Raw genomic sequence first — 14,429 nt, 5'->3', positions numbered from 1 at the left:
GTGGCGCCATTGGCCCTTGTCCTGTGCCCTCATACCCATTCCCCAGTCCTCGTGTCCAGCTCTGTGCACTGAAGGACGGGGACGGGATCAGGTAGTGTTTGGTTTATTATCTTAGTGTTGGCACAGTGACAGGAACCCCCAGCGTGGGACGAGAAAGTCCCAGCAGAACGTCCTGTCATCGTCCTCCACCCTGGGCTCAGCCTCTAGGCCTCTCCTGGGCCCTTCACAGGCTAGCACGTGGCAGGAGTATAGTCTCCCCAGCACTGACAGTATGCCACCTTCCCCGGGTGGACGCCATGTGCAGGGATCCAACTTGGTTATATGGTCACCAGTCCCATGGGGCTGGCTTTCGAGGTGGTTTGGTAAACAAGTGCACTTTACTGTCCCAGGGCTGCTGGCCACCTTTCGGGATTTCTGCCCTGGTGTAACGGCCGCCATTGGTGGGTTCACACCTGGTGCAAGCGCTATGACTTCGGTAAACCAACAGGACGTCCTCCTCAGAACAGAGCCCGCGCAATCTTCCTCCCTGTGGCCTTAATCCTGGGAAAGGAGCCCCCTCCTCCCTCGCTTGGGGGAGTTCCTGAGGCAGAGGGGCCGGCGTGGGAGCCCGGTGTGGCAGCGGAGGACCTTCTGCGCTGCCGCAGGACAAAATCGTGAGATGCACCATCCATAGCGTAGAAGACGTTAGCCGAGTGTGGGATGGTTAGCTCTGTGGGTGCAGAGGTGGTCAGGCATTCACTGCTCCCCCAGGCCCGGTAAGAACACACCCTCCACTCTGTCTTCCCCTGGCTGCTCACCTCGCTCCCCGGGCAGCAGCTGCACTAGCTCAAACTCTGAAGCCACTGCAGAATCACGATTGTTTTTCTTAAGGACACGACTAATGACACTTGGGGCCTTGTCCTGGCTTGTCACCTTGCAAGAGACCAGAAGAGCAATAAATACATATGATGGCCAGCTTCCTATCCTTCCAATCCAGCCAGAAGAGTTAAAATGAACAGGAAACCCAAAATGGTGGTTGCCAGTGCCTGGTAAACCAGCCCAGATGGTGCCCAGTACAACAAACATGCAGGAAAACTGTTGGCTCTGAAGGGGTAGTGCAGCCCCCAGAAATCAGGGAGTGGCCCGCTGAGTTGCCGTCAACATCGAACACCTGCTCTGAGTCCCACAGAAGCCACAGTTGAGTCCTGGCTGCCCAAACCCAAGGTGACACAAATGTCTCTCACCAAGATGCTCTTGTAGATGCTGCCATCTTCCCCCAGCTCCATCTGGACTCGGATAATTCGGCAATCAGAGGACCCTGGTCCAGATGCTCCTCCCCCATATCCAGCACCCCTAGAGGCCCCTTCTGTGCCCCCACTCAGTGGAGATCCACAGGAGGCTGAGCGGCGGTGACCTCGAGAAGGCCTAGGGGAGGAGGCTGGAGGGGAGAGGTGGCTGGGGTCGGCAGGACTGTGTAGGGAGGGGCTGCTTTCCAGGGCAGAGTCCAGAGAGGAGACAGACGGCCACTTCATGTGCTAGGGGCAGACAGGTCAAGTCAGAAGGGAAGGAGGCGAAAAAGAAATGTCTTAGCATAGTCAGAGTTAAGAGCGGACTCACCTGGGCCAGCCGAGTCAGCAGGGGAGCAGGGGTTCCAGGGACCTCGTCTCCCCCAACGCTGGGCCGATCCCAGGACAAAGGAGTGGGGCCTCCAACCGAGCCCAGGACTCTGGAGAGGCAGGGAGTTAGAGAACTGGCAGTGGAAGGTGCCCAGGAAACCAGCTCCCGGCCAGTGCTCCTACTCTGTCCACTGGGAGATGACTAGCGTCGGCCGGAGCATCCTCACAGCAGGAGAGTCGCTGGTACCAGGTGGTTCCACTTCACAGGACACACGGTGACTGGACAGGATAGCCATGGGCAGAGGTCAGCACATGCCACCAACACACGCACACCCACGTCCCCAGCCCGTGTCCTCCAACCACCCAACCAGCCAAGCCAGTCACCTCTGAGCTTCAGTTAATGGCTGGAGGCCCTGGAGCCATTGCTGGATATCGGGGTCAGGTCGGAGGTCATAGCCACGACATTCGTTCTGGAGGCGTAGCAGCTCGGAAAGGATAGCAAACTCCTGGGAAGGAGCCCTCAAACTGCAGGAGCCAAAACTCAGGGACCCTGAGTTTGCCTCCCCCTTCCCCTTCCTGGAGCATGGACAGAGAAGCCCAGCGTCCAGCCTCAGTCTGCTCACCTTCCTCCGCTTGTCAAAATTGACGTAGCCGTTCTGCAGGGGCAGTAAGGGACGAAAATGATGACCCTGCTCGGGCACCAGAGAGAACACCCCCGTCCCCAAACAGGCAGTGCACAAGCCACTCAGACCCGGGGTTCACCCCTGTCCCCAGGCACATCTCAGACACAAACTCTCAGCCTCACAGGGTCTGTGTAGCCTTGACTGGTCTAGAACTCACCACGTAGATGAGACCAGCCTTGAAGTCATGATACCTGCCTGTGTCTGCCCGTGTGCCGTTCAGCTGACGCCCAGCTCCACTGGACACTTTGTAAGACTTTAAGTTGCTGTCTGAGGGAAACCATCTAGCTTCTAGATGAGAGAACTGGGCTCATGGCAGGACAGGGAGCTTTCTGGAAGCCTCAGCATTTTCTTTCGCTTGCAGCACTGAGGGTGGAACTCATTAACAGGCTGACGTAGACAGTCGGACATATACCGACAGACCACTGAAGTGCAGAGGTTGAACTGTTTGCCATGGTAACAGAACCTGGCTCCAGAAACTGTAGCCAGCCTGCTGCTTCTGTCTTGTAGCCTGACCCTTAGGTGCCCTTGTTAAGCCTTGTTAAGCCTTCCAGGATGGACCTCTCGCAAACACACACACACATGCACGCGCACACACACACACATACACACACACACACACACCACTGACCTCCAGCTCATCCTTGGAGGCAGCGTGCAGCATCACAAGGTCCTTCAGGAAGGTCCCAAGATATGGAACCACACCCTGCAGAGAGGTCAGGGTCAGACTCCTGTCAGAAAACAGCCCTTCCCTCCACAGAACAGGCTTTGTTCACCTCACCAGGAGAGCCTCCCGTCCCAGCCCCTCTGGTCACTCACCCCACCCCTGGAGCCGGACCTTGGCATCTTCTTGGAGTGTGGCTCCACAGGGGGCTGCAGCTTCACTTCCTGGTGGTGACAGAGACCAGGTGATTGGGAGGAGGGAGCAGGTGCAGAGGTAGGGAAAGCAAGACTGGACTCACCTGCATGAGGAGCCCCCTGCTCTGGGAATAATTATCTTCCTCTGAGAAAACCTGGCACAGGCTGGAGAAGACTCTGAGGCTATCCCTAGGGAGGAAGAGCAGTCTGAGCACAGGCCTGGCTTAGCTGCTGCACTCCAGGCCGCGGGTGCTCCAGGCCTCCCACCTGGCTGCTTCCCCCCAGGCCGCCCGAAGCCTGTGGATAGGGCTGGACTGCAGAGCAGACACTACAGCGTAGACTGAGGAGAAGTTCCGAAGCCGGCGGCACTCCTGTGAGGACCGGAAACAGAGTCGAGGCTTAGGGCCCCTCTCCGCGGCACAGCCCCCCAGTAGGGTTGTTCTTTCTCACCTGTGCCACCCGGATCCACTTCTCCAGGAGCCGGGCCCTCTGTGGGGGTCGGAGGGGCCTCACGGTCACCTCCCCCGGCCCCTCTCCAATTGAGGTGGCCCCCAGGACAGAGCTAACTACTGCCCCTGCCACCTTGTTGAACTGTGTGACAGTAGCTCGGACAGATGAGCAGAGGTGAGAATGTCCTGGCCGGTCCCTGTGACCCCAGAGGCCTCCCAAACACTGAGAGGGGATCACGTTCAGAAACAGCTCCTGCAGGGTGGAGGTCATAGGTTACAATTCATAGACAAGCCAGGCAAGTTTCCAATACCAGGGACCAGCAGGGCACAGAGCTGGAGGGTGACAGCCACAGGGAGGAGGGAAGGGAGGGTCAGAGCAGCAGATGGCAGAGGAATCCAGGAGCGTTGGAAGCAAGGAAAGGATCTGGAGCCCAGGAAAGTTAGTGAGGGGTCAGAGAGTGTAGGGTCAAAGGTCAAGGTCTCACCGCATCTAGCAGGGTCAGCTGTTCGGCCAAGTGGTCAGCGAGGAACACCAGGACATCCGTGGGGTCAGCAGGGGAATCGCCAGGAAGGGCCAGGGGCTTAGGAAGGTCGGGGGCCCGGGGATCTACCCGGGCCCGAAGGTTTCGGATGAGGTCAGCACTGCCCCCCCCAACACCCTCCCGTGCTGCATACCCTGTCCGAAGCAAGAAGCTCTCAAGCCGGTCAAGCTGACCCTTGACCTCAGAGCCAAAATCCTCAGGGTGAGAGGCCAGCCAAGTTGAAAGAACGGAGATGGCTACCCTGGGAGAAGGGGAACCAGCCAAGGGTCAGAGGTCCAACCTCGGCTTCCTCAGAGGGGACTGAGGTAGAGTCAGGGGCCACTCACCCTGTGGTCCTCTCTAGCTCGCCAGGAGCACGCAGCTCGAGGGCTTCCAGCCTGGGGATGAGGAGAGGCTCTACCTACGGCCGCTTTGCCAACCCCCCTGGTGCTGTGAGCTCAGAGCACATCCAGGAGCCCCTCAACCCTCGGTCCCGGACCTGTCAGTCACAAGCCCAAACAGCGCTGGCGTGGAGGTGAAGGCCCGGTGTGTGGCCAGCAAGGCTGGCGTGAAAGTCACGTCAGTCCCTGCTGTCCTGGCGTCCAAAAGGTGTCTGACCAGGGCTTCCAGAGTGCCAGCGCGGAGCCGTCGGGAGGAACGCGGGGGAGGCAAGGGGACCTGGAGAACACGGAGGGGCACACTGATCTCCCCGAGCCTACTGCTAGATGTCTGGGGTAATCCAGACCTCATTTGCTTTTGCTAAGGTTCAGAGAGGACAAGGTGCATGGCTTAAACCACACCACAGAGTCCTAGACTCCAGACATCCAATCAGTGCTCTGGCCAAAAAGAGAGGAAAGAAATCAAAGAAAGAACTGAGAGGTGAGGGGTCAGAGGTGAGAAGTCAAAGTCATGATCTCACCAAGGGATCAGGAGGCCGATACTGGCGGCTTGTGACAGTAAAGGTAGCGCCATCCTCCTCCTCATCCCAGACAGACACTGGAGCCTGGAGAAGCAAGGAAGAGGAAGTCAGTTCCACAGCACCTCCGGTCCGGTCCCTAGCCATTGTTCCCCAGGCCCTGCTCCTCCCACTGTACCCCTCACCTGCGATGGCGGGGGACAATACCAGCGAGTACGAGGGGTAGAGGGTGCTGGTGACCCCAGGTCTACCCCCACTGGGGCTCAGACAGCCCCCCCAAACCGCCTCAGAGTTCGGTGGAATAGAGGTTTCAGTGAGGTGCCAACTGAATGCAGGAACACACCCAAATCCCTTTCCCCCCACAGCTGAGCCCAACACGGCAGAAAAGCGGGGTGCAAAGGGCAGGAGCAGGGCGCCAAGAGGCCCAAAGCTGAAGGCAGAGAGACCTGAAGCAAAGAGAAGCTGAAACGTCAGACCGTCTCTTGCCCCGCCCTCCCTGACAGAAGCAGAGGAGCCCAAATTTAGTCCCTCTTCATAGACCCCTTTCCCAGGTCTCCCGAATGCAGCTTCCACTAAATCTCAGCACTGGGGACCCCCTAAAGGTGGCGGCTCCAATCCCAGTTACAAGAAGAAGGGGAAGTAAGGGTGATGGGGGGGGGCGGTAGACTCATAGTCATGTGGCCCTAGCCCCTCCCCCGACTGATCCCGAAAAACCAGCCTTGCCAGTCACCCTAACTTTACTAATTAATGTCGGGACCCAGGAGTCCAGGGCCTCTTGGGCTCCAAATCTAACTTCTGGACCCTCCTGAAGCCCTAAGTCCTGTTGCTGGCCACAGCTATCAGTCCCTAAGAACGAAGATGACCACTGTCTACCTATCCTGGGATCATCTCTCCAGGTGCCAGTACCTCTAGGTTTGACTCAATCCCGCACCGGGGGGGGGGGGGAAGGGGCGGTGAAATCTGAGGGTTCCCTCCCCAATCCTAGAGGCTGAGGAGCTGGTTACCGTGGAAACAAACCCCTCCCCGCCAAACAAAAACCAGGAGGGAGACAGGGACCTAGACACACCGCCCAGAGGCAGCTCTCTGACGCAGGCACGGGCAAGAAGGGCCTGAGTCCCGCAGGCACAGCCCGCCAGCTTGCCAGCCAGACTTTCCAGGCAGGAACTCGGCAGGTTCCTGCAGGCGGGTCCCGAGTCCCGCAGACGGGCAGGAAGGACTACAGAGACACCAGGACCCGCGGCCAGATACCCAGGCAGAGGTCCGGATGTGAACGAGGCAGGGCGGAAGAGACCGAGGGACCCAGAGACACCAGAAGGAGAAGAGTCTCAGAAATATTTAATACCCTGCCTCCCACCACCCGCGTCTCACCTCTTCTTCTTCCTCATCCTCTTCCTCCTGCCCCCCGCCCACGGCCCGGCCACCTGGGTCCCCACCCTCTTCGGGGTCTCGGCTCCGGAAGCTGCTCAGCACGACTCCCCCGGGGGGGTTCGTGTCCAAAAGCAGCCGCAGGGGCCGCGGGAGCATGGCCGAGTGAAGGAATCAGCGGGGTCAAGCCATGGGGGCGCCTGGGGAGAGACGGGTGGGGTGGGGGTGGAGTCAGGCGGGCGTGGGGGACGCGGGCGTGGGGGACACGGGCAGGGAAGTCCTGGGTGGCGGTCCCTCACGAAGGCTGGGGGGAGGGAGCACACGGGAGTAGGAAACCGGGGTCCTCAGTGCCCGTTAGGGGTTAGGGGATCATAAGTGCGGGATGGGCAGGGTCACCCGTGCTCTGGCTCTGACCTGTCGGGAGGGGTGAGAGGCTGCGCGCGGGTCCTGGCCCTCTGTCCTGGTCGGTTTCTGGCCCTCGACCGAGTCCCCTCCCGAGCTTTTCCGCGCCCCCCCCTCCCGAACCCTGCCGGGTTCCCGGGCTCTCCCGCCCTTTCCGCTTCCCCCCTCCCAGCGTCCGCCCGCCCGACAGCAGGAGCCAAAAAGGGAAGGAAGTGAGGACAGGAGCCAGGGCCGCCGAGTAGGGAAGTGCTGGACACCAGGGTTCGGGACCCAGGCGCCGGATGCCCCACTCCACTAGACCCTGCAACCCTGCTCGGGGACTCCGGAGCCCCTGTCGCCCAGAACAGACAGACTGGAGATCGAGTCCTCTCAAGCCTCCGCGGGAGGGCAAGGGCAGGATTTTAAATCTTTCTCTAATAAACACAAGTGCAACTCCCTCGGAAAGCGCTCTGGTAGGGGGGCGACCCCGTTACTGCAGCCCGCTAATGACAATGCCCACTTCAGCGAGCGGGTGCAACGGGGGAAATCCACCCCGGGTTTTCTGGGCCGCCTTTGTGTCCGCCCACCCCAGGGGCGGAGCCGGACGTCGGCTAGGGAGGTGCGGCGGCGTTTCCGTCACTCTTGGGTCCGCTCGGGTCCGCCGCCGCCGGAGTCCGGGTCTCTCGGTGCGCCAGAGTGTGCGCAGTTCCTACGTGGCTGCGTCGGCCCCCACCCCCACTCCCGGCATGGGGCAGGCCGGGTAGTGGCTAGGGCCGGGAGGCGACGGGTGGTTAGCTGCTCTTGTAAAAAGGGCAGAATGAGACCCAGGTGGAAAACTTTGAAACAGTTTTATTGGCACGCGACTAGACCGGTGTCTTGGCGGGCGGGCGGGCAGGAGAGGACGAACATCCTTTAGTCCGTGGAAGGACGAGGCCCATCAGGCCTGGGGCCCAAAGATGGCGAAGGTAGGTAGAGCAAGCGGAAGAAACGCTGTGGTGTGAAGGGAGCTGGAGAAGTAGGCATTACTCATGGGAGATACACGGACCGCTGGGCTCTAGAACCGTCGTGAGCTGTCCCAGAGGTCCCCAGCACGTTAAGATGCTCTGATCCCTTAGTCGTTGTAATTATATAGCCAGTGATTCTCCAGCTTCCTAATGTTACAGTTTCCCGTAATGTGGTAACCCCAACCATAAAATTATTTCCGTTGCTACTTCATATTTGTGATTTTGCTGTTGTTATGAATCCTAATGTGTAAACACTGATATTTCCGATGGTCTTAGAGGGGCCATGACCTGCATGTTTAGTTCTCTGAACAGAACCCCACCCTGGCTAAGCTCGAACTCCCTACTGTAAATCAGGTTGGCATAAGACTCAAGTGAGTTTCATGCCAGCCTGCCTCCACCTCCGGAGTCTGGAGTGCCAAGTGATGGATCAAAGACGTAGGTCACTTTTTCTTTCTTTTCTTCTTTTTTCTATTTTATTTTTTTAAGTTAAGTTCTAATAGCCCACATAACAAAAACTCTTTGGGCTTCTTGATCATTTTAACATGTATTGGGACCCAAAATTTTGAGAACCTCTGCCTTCGAGCCTCAAGAATTAAAATAATAATAATCCTCAAGGTATGGTGGCCAATGCCTTTCGTCACTCTGGAGGCAGGGACAGATGGATCTCTGGGACTTCGAGGCCAGCCAAGGCTACATGGAGAGACCTTGTCTAAAAACAAGAACAAAAACAACAACAAAAGTAAAAAACAACCCTAGCTGCATGCTCAGTGGAAAGAGTAGATGTCTTGAAGAGAAGCTGTTGGTGGAGGGGCTACTGGAATCATCTGGGCAAAGATGAGGTGGCTTCCACAGAAACTGTGCCTTATTGTGACTTCTGCAAGAGAAAAAAGAAGTGGAGGATTAAGCCGGGTGGTGGTGGCACACGCCTTTAATCCCAGCACTCGGGAGGCAGAGGCAGGCGGATCTCTATGAGTTCCAGACCAGCCTGCTCTACAAGAGCTAATTCCAGGACAGGCTCCAAAACCACAGAGAAACCCTGTCTCGAAAAACCAAAAAAAAAAAAAAAAAAGAAGTGGAGGATTTAATGCAGAGTGAGTTCCTCCTGGTTAATCCAGAAACATTCTTGTCAGGGGAAGGGAGCAGGATGGGGCTGGCATTTCCCACCTGTTAGATACAGTGTTGAGTGTTCTACCTCCTGAGTTCTCTGGAAGAGAGGAGCCATCTTCTCAAAGGCCCTCGGGGTCATCTGAGACCAAGCAAACTCTACCCCTGAGCTGTGCTGGGAGCTTTGGGATTTCTTGCATGGTTTTCATGTTTAAATCTTCTGGATAGGAGAGATTCAAGAATTAATGCTGCCGGGCGATGGTGGTGCACGCCTTTAATCCCAGCACTCGGGAGGCAGAGGCAGGCAGATCTCTGTGAGTTCGAGACCAGCCTGGTCTACAGAGCTAGTTCCAGGACAGGCTCCAAAGCCATAGAGAAACCCTATCTCGAAAAACCAAAAAAAAGAATTACTGCTGAGTGTACAGTGCTTTATGAAAGCGTTTCCTCCAGAGCGGTTGGTCCGTTGGCCACCCTGTCCTCCTACTTGGACAGCACCCACTCTGCTCTGTAGTAAACTCTGATTCTCCCCTGCTGGTGAAATGGCTCAGCAGACAGAGTCGACTGCAGGTGCTCGACTTTGAGCTGGGCTCCCCAGAGTTGTCCCCTGACAGCCAACCACGCATGAGAACACACCCCACATTCTCACAGGCACACAAGATGAAGCCTTCAGAAAGATGGACTGGTGGAGCGGCTGTGGGTAAAGGGATCCCAAGACCCCCATGGTAGGAGGAGAAAACAACTCCCCCAAATTGTCCTTTGACCTCCACGTGTCTGCCGTGATATGCACATGCCCACACAGATAAATAAAGGTAATTTCTAAAAATTACAAAGGCAAGGTTTGTTAACTGAGCGTGGTGACACTCCTGTGACCCAGCACTGAAAGGGGAGGGAGAACTGGAGAGTTATGATCACCCTCAGTAAGCCCTGTGGTGGGGTGAGCCTTACTCCCCAAACAAAGGGAGGCCAGCCTGGTCTACACAGAGAAACCTTATATCGAAAAACCAAAAATAAATAAATAGAATTATCCTCAACTATGTATCAAGTTTGAGGTCAGCCTGGACTAGGAGACCCTGTCTCAACAAAAATTCAATAAATGTATTATTAAGTTATTTTGCCTGGCTCATTTTGCTTCTCTTCCCCATGAGCCAAGGTTTCCATGGCGCAGCCCAGAACACAGATTCTGCCTCAGCCTCTGAGTGTTGTGCCCAGAAGAATGGCCCAGCACACCTGGTTTTTCTTTTCTTTTTTCAGAGCCAGGGTTTCTCTGTGGCTTTGGAGCCTGTCCTGGAACCAGCTCTGTAGACCAGGCTGGCCTCGAACTCAGAGATCCACCTGCCTCTGCCTCCCAAGTGCTGGGATTAAAGGTGTGCGCCACCACCGCCCGACTTCTCTTTTTAACGTAACTACTAATTACTCCAGTCTCTGTGCCTGAGTCACGTCTCACAGACTACACTGCACCCAGGGAAACAGACCCAGACTGGAAAGTCTGAGGTGAGCTACAGTTAGGACAAAGGATTGTGTGAAGTCTACACCTGTGGCTGCCTGCCATGCCAGTGTCCCACCACGGAGTATAACAGCAGGAGGCGGGAAAGACCTGGGAATGGGCACTGTTACCTTTGAGTCCAGGCTGGCAGCTGCCGCCTTTTCCTTTGAGTCTTCAGAAATGGTCTGGTAGGCTGCTATGGGAAAGATGGAGGGGAGGGGTGTGAGTGGCAGGGAAGGAAGAGGTGAGACCGCAGAGAGTAAGCGGGAGATGTCCTGGGGAGCAGGCTCACACCTACCAATCCAGCCTAGTGCCTTCATGAGTCCCAGAAGGAGAAAGGCGGATAGGAACAGGCCTACGCTGTCCTCGATTGAGGGTCGGGAGAGGCCTAGCAAGGGAAGCAGTGTGAATGAGCTTGGTGTCTTCTGAGGTTCCACCCTGGTTCAGAGGTTCTCCAGGTTACCTGCCACCTCCAAGGTGACTTCAGCACTGCGCCTTGATGCTGGCAAGCTGGGGTGGCGGACCCGACAAGCATAGCGTACTCCATGCTGATTGGCAGTGACTGGGGGCAGCCGCAGGTGCCCAGCCTGGCTGAGAGAGCCATCGGAATGGTGGCGGACGGTGGACAGCCATGTCTCCCCCTCGGCCTTTCTAGAACCGCCTTCTGAGCCACCTCTGATCTCCCACTCCACCTCCAGGCCCGCCTCAGGGTAGAAGTGGGACACAAGGCAGATCAGTTCCGGGGGTGTCTCTCCTGGAGCAGCCCACACAAGGGGTGCTGGTGTCAGAGACACTTTGGGGGGCTCTAAGAAAGAATAGAAAGGAAAGTGAGAGTCCACTTCGTCCCTCTGTTTGTCTTCTGGCTTCCTAATACTAGAGAGGGCACTCCGATGGTGGAGAACCCCAGGACCCCCAGTCTATCTTCCCTCCCCTGCCACGGTGTCCCCACTCACTGTGCACAGTCAGCTGCAGGGAGACCTGTCCTTGTAGATAGGGCAGGTGCACAGTGGCCAGGTAGGTGCCCTCCTGAAAAGGCTTCACAGCTGGCAGCCAGAAGGTTCCATTCCCGGTCCACGGGCCCCAGGGCTCATTGTCATCCCAAGCAGCAAAGGCCACGGCCTTTTCTTGGGCTGGTGGCGTTTCCCCAGCCAGCCCAGGAGTTGCAGCCAGCAGCAGGTAACCCTTGCCCCTGTGCTGCCGTCGCCACTCTAGCCCAAAGGGAGGGGGGCCGGTGGCTGGAGACAGAGCATCTTCCAGAACAGGGGGCATGTAGGCAAAGCTCAGGTCCAGCACTGCATCTTTTCCCAGCTGGATCTGGGGAACAGGGCTGTGGGTGAGGACAGTCAGCACCACTGGACATTGGGAGAGAGGGGAGAAAGGGAGAGGCAGAGCTGTGGGCCTGGGCCAAGCTCCAGTTGGCCCACCCCTCAGAGACACCCCCATTTGTAATACTACCTCCAAGCTTTCCTTTTATTCTGGTTCTAAGCCAACATAGTTAAGAAAGTGCAGGAAATACAGGGATAATCAAGGTGGTGTGTGCACGTGGGGCAGAGGTACGGCCCTGGGCAGTCTGCTGAACACTCTGCCCACTACGGTTCTCAAATTCTGAAGATGTCCAAGACCTAAGGGCACATTTATTACTTTTTAATTTTTTTTAAAATATTTATTTTATTTATTTATTATGTATACAATATTCTGTCTGTGTGTATGCCTGCAGGCCAGAAGAGGGCACCAGACTTCTTTTACAGATGGTTGTGAGCCACCATGTGGTTGCCGGGAATTGAACTCAGGACCTTTGGAAGAGCAAGCAATGCTCTTAACCACTGAGCCATCTCTCCAGCCCCCTACTTTTTAATTTTTATGTGTATGAGTGAATGCCTGCATGTAAGTGCACCATGTGGGTGCAGTACCCAAGGAGGCCAGAAGAGGGCACTGGATCCCCTAGAATTAGAGTTACAGGTGGCTATGAGTCATCCTGTAGGATGTAGGCACTAGGACCACTACCCTGGCAGCCAGTGTTCTTAACTGCTGGGCCATCTCTGCATACGCGCAGCACACAAACACACACACACTTTTTTTTTTTGAGACAAGACTCACTCTAGCCCAGGCTCTCTTGAAACTCACTATGCAGGTAGGCTAAGCTAATCTGGAACTCAGTTGATTCTCTTACTTCAGCCTCTCAAGTTCTTTCCATTTATTTATTTATTTGTGTGTGGGGGGTGGCTAACATGTGCTGCACTAATGAATGGACAGAGGACCTCACATGGGCCAGGCGAGTACTCCATCTTGTTTGAAACAGTCTCATATAGCCCATGCTGTCATGGAATTCTTGAGCCCCCTGTCCCTGCTTCTCAAGTGCTAAGATTGTAGGCATCATCTCCAACACCTACAATCAGACTCAGACATAGTAGGCAATGGGTCTACCACTGAGCTACACCTAACTCAGCCCCTCCTAATTTCCAAACCAGGAGACTCAGGCAGGAGAATTGCCATGAGCGCCAGACAAGCCTGGCCGTGAGACCCAGCCTCAGAAACAAATGCATAACAGAGGCAGTGGCAATAAGAATATGCCTACCGACTGAGCTGTGGTGAAGGCTGTGTCAGCTGATGCCTCTAGCTAACCAAATCTGTTCCATTGGCTCAATAAGGACCTCTCCAGGAGGCTCTGTACACGGAGCACAGAAAGTCTGCACACCAGAGCTTCATGCAGATAGGGAAACTCTCCCACTGAGTTTCCCAACCCATTGATGCTTTGTTTATTTTGTTTTGTAAAAGATTTATTTTTTCCCAAGTGGTGGTGGTGCATGCCTTTAATCCCAGCACTTGGGAGGCAGAGGCAGGCAATCTGTGAGTTCGAGGCCAGCCTGGTCTACAGAGTGAGTTCCAGGATAGGAGCCAAAGCCACAGAGAAACCCTGTTTGGGTCGGGGGGGAGGGAAGACAATGATTCTTGCTATGTTGTGCAGGCTAGCCCAGAGGAGCTGCACACGCACGAGAAGCCTCCCTGAGGTTCCCGGTGCCAGGACCACAGGCACACGCCCACACACCTTGCCAAGGATTTGGTCTATATAAGCTTCCAACATTAGTCACCTGGAGCTGGAAATTTCTGCATCCTAACTTTTTCTTGGTGCTAGTGAACATTTTCTTTTAGATCAGTGAGTAAAGTAACAAGTGCCTTGCTTCACTGTCGCAAGGAAAGGCAGCTGGGAAAATAGTTCCTGCTTTTCACAGCTGGAAAAAATAGAGCCATAGAGGAAAGGTTGGCGCCACCACCATCTCACAGTGAAGAGCAGCTGTGTGGGGACTGGCCAGAGAGAACAGCGAGAGCTCCTAGGCATTTAGTCACATCTACCCCGTTTCAGCATATCTGCCCAAGGAGTAACCCCGAGTCCAGCCCAGCAAAGTGCTGGACCCCTGGAACACAGCGGCGTTGCTAGTCACTAAGTGGCCTTTGCAGAATCCTCCGTCTTTGTCGCGTCCTTTTCTGCCCGCTAGAGGCCGCTATTAACGGACCACAGATCATGGCCCCAAGCTGAGCCTGAGAAAGAGTTTCCTAGCCTGGCTGAAGGTCGCTAGGCCTGAATGGGCTTAGGACGCTCAGAGTCAACTGTAGGGGATTGGGGGGCGGGGCTAGCAATTTACTGACCTTGGAGGAGTACAGACAAAATTCGGGTTTTGAGACTCACTGCCTGTCACTCTGCAAGGTCCTCAAACTTTGCTACCTGGAAACCACCATGACTTCCCCAATCCCCGCCCCCAAACCAGAGTTGATTTCAGTTTTATTCTTGGCCTGACCAAGAAAGGTAAAGATAGATTCTAACCAACTGCCTCGCTTAACAAAAAAATATATATACTAACCCCAAATGGAGAAAAGACTCATTCAAACCTACTCAGCCAGTGGCCACTGGCAGATCTAGACCTTTAAAAACTCCCCATCCGGGGTTGGGGATTTAGCTCAGTGGTAGAGCGCTTGCCTAGCAAGCGCAAGGCCCTGGGTTCGGTCCTCAGCTTCAAAAAAAAAAAAAAAAAAAAAAAACATAAAACAAAGGTTAAAACTAGCTTTAAAGTCCAAAA

At 55.5% G+C, this 14,429-nt stretch overlaps 2 protein-coding genes across 2 annotated transcripts in view; both read right to left on the bottom strand.

Annotated features, from left to right (window-relative positions):
• Nucleotides 1–87: 87 nt before the first annotated feature.
• On the bottom strand, nucleotides 88–7,524 carry Rgl2 (ral guanine nucleotide dissociation stimulator like 2). The gene is made up of 18 exons (XM_005360403.2): nucleotides 6,799–7,524; nucleotides 6,388–6,584; nucleotides 5,023–5,106; nucleotides 4,603–4,781; nucleotides 4,451–4,501; nucleotides 4,068–4,365; nucleotides 3,584–3,835; nucleotides 3,401–3,504; nucleotides 3,238–3,322; nucleotides 3,095–3,163; nucleotides 2,907–2,981; nucleotides 2,219–2,251; nucleotides 1,980–2,101; nucleotides 1,779–1,874; nucleotides 1,597–1,705; nucleotides 1,224–1,514; nucleotides 798–912; nucleotides 88–709 (listed from the first exon to the last, which is right to left on the bottom strand). Exons 2-18 carry the CDS (start codon nucleotides 6,541–6,543, stop codon nucleotides 498–500), a joined length of 2,331 nt encoding a protein of 776 aa, XP_005360460.1. The 5' UTR covers nucleotides 6,544–6,584; nucleotides 6,799–7,524; the 3' UTR covers nucleotides 88–497.
• Nucleotides 7,525–7,597: 73 nt separating this feature from the next.
• Tapbp (TAP binding protein) overlaps nucleotides 7,598–14,429 on the bottom strand; it is an 8,107-nt gene continuing 1,275 nt past the window's right edge. Inside the window, exons 4-8 of the mRNA XM_005360402.2 lie at nucleotides 11,310–11,708; nucleotides 10,820–11,161; nucleotides 10,655–10,744; nucleotides 10,488–10,552; nucleotides 7,598–8,643 (exon numbers count right to left, since the gene is read on the bottom strand). Of these exons, the coding sequence (XP_005360459.1) occupies nucleotides 8,632–8,643; nucleotides 10,488–10,552; nucleotides 10,655–10,744; nucleotides 10,820–11,161; nucleotides 11,310–11,708 (908 nt within the window). The 3' untranslated portion in view covers nucleotides 7,598–8,631. The remainder of the gene's footprint in view (nucleotides 8,644–10,487; nucleotides 10,553–10,654; nucleotides 10,745–10,819; nucleotides 11,162–11,309; nucleotides 11,709–14,429) is intronic.

The sequence above is a fragment of the Microtus ochrogaster genome, linkage group LG2 (assembly GCF_000317375.1).
Source record: "Microtus ochrogaster isolate Prairie Vole_2 linkage group LG2, MicOch1.0, whole genome shotgun sequence".
Classification (NCBI taxonomy): Eukaryota; Metazoa; Chordata; class Mammalia; order Rodentia; family Cricetidae; genus Microtus; species Microtus ochrogaster.
This window is presented reverse-complemented; position numbering and strand designations above follow the sequence as displayed.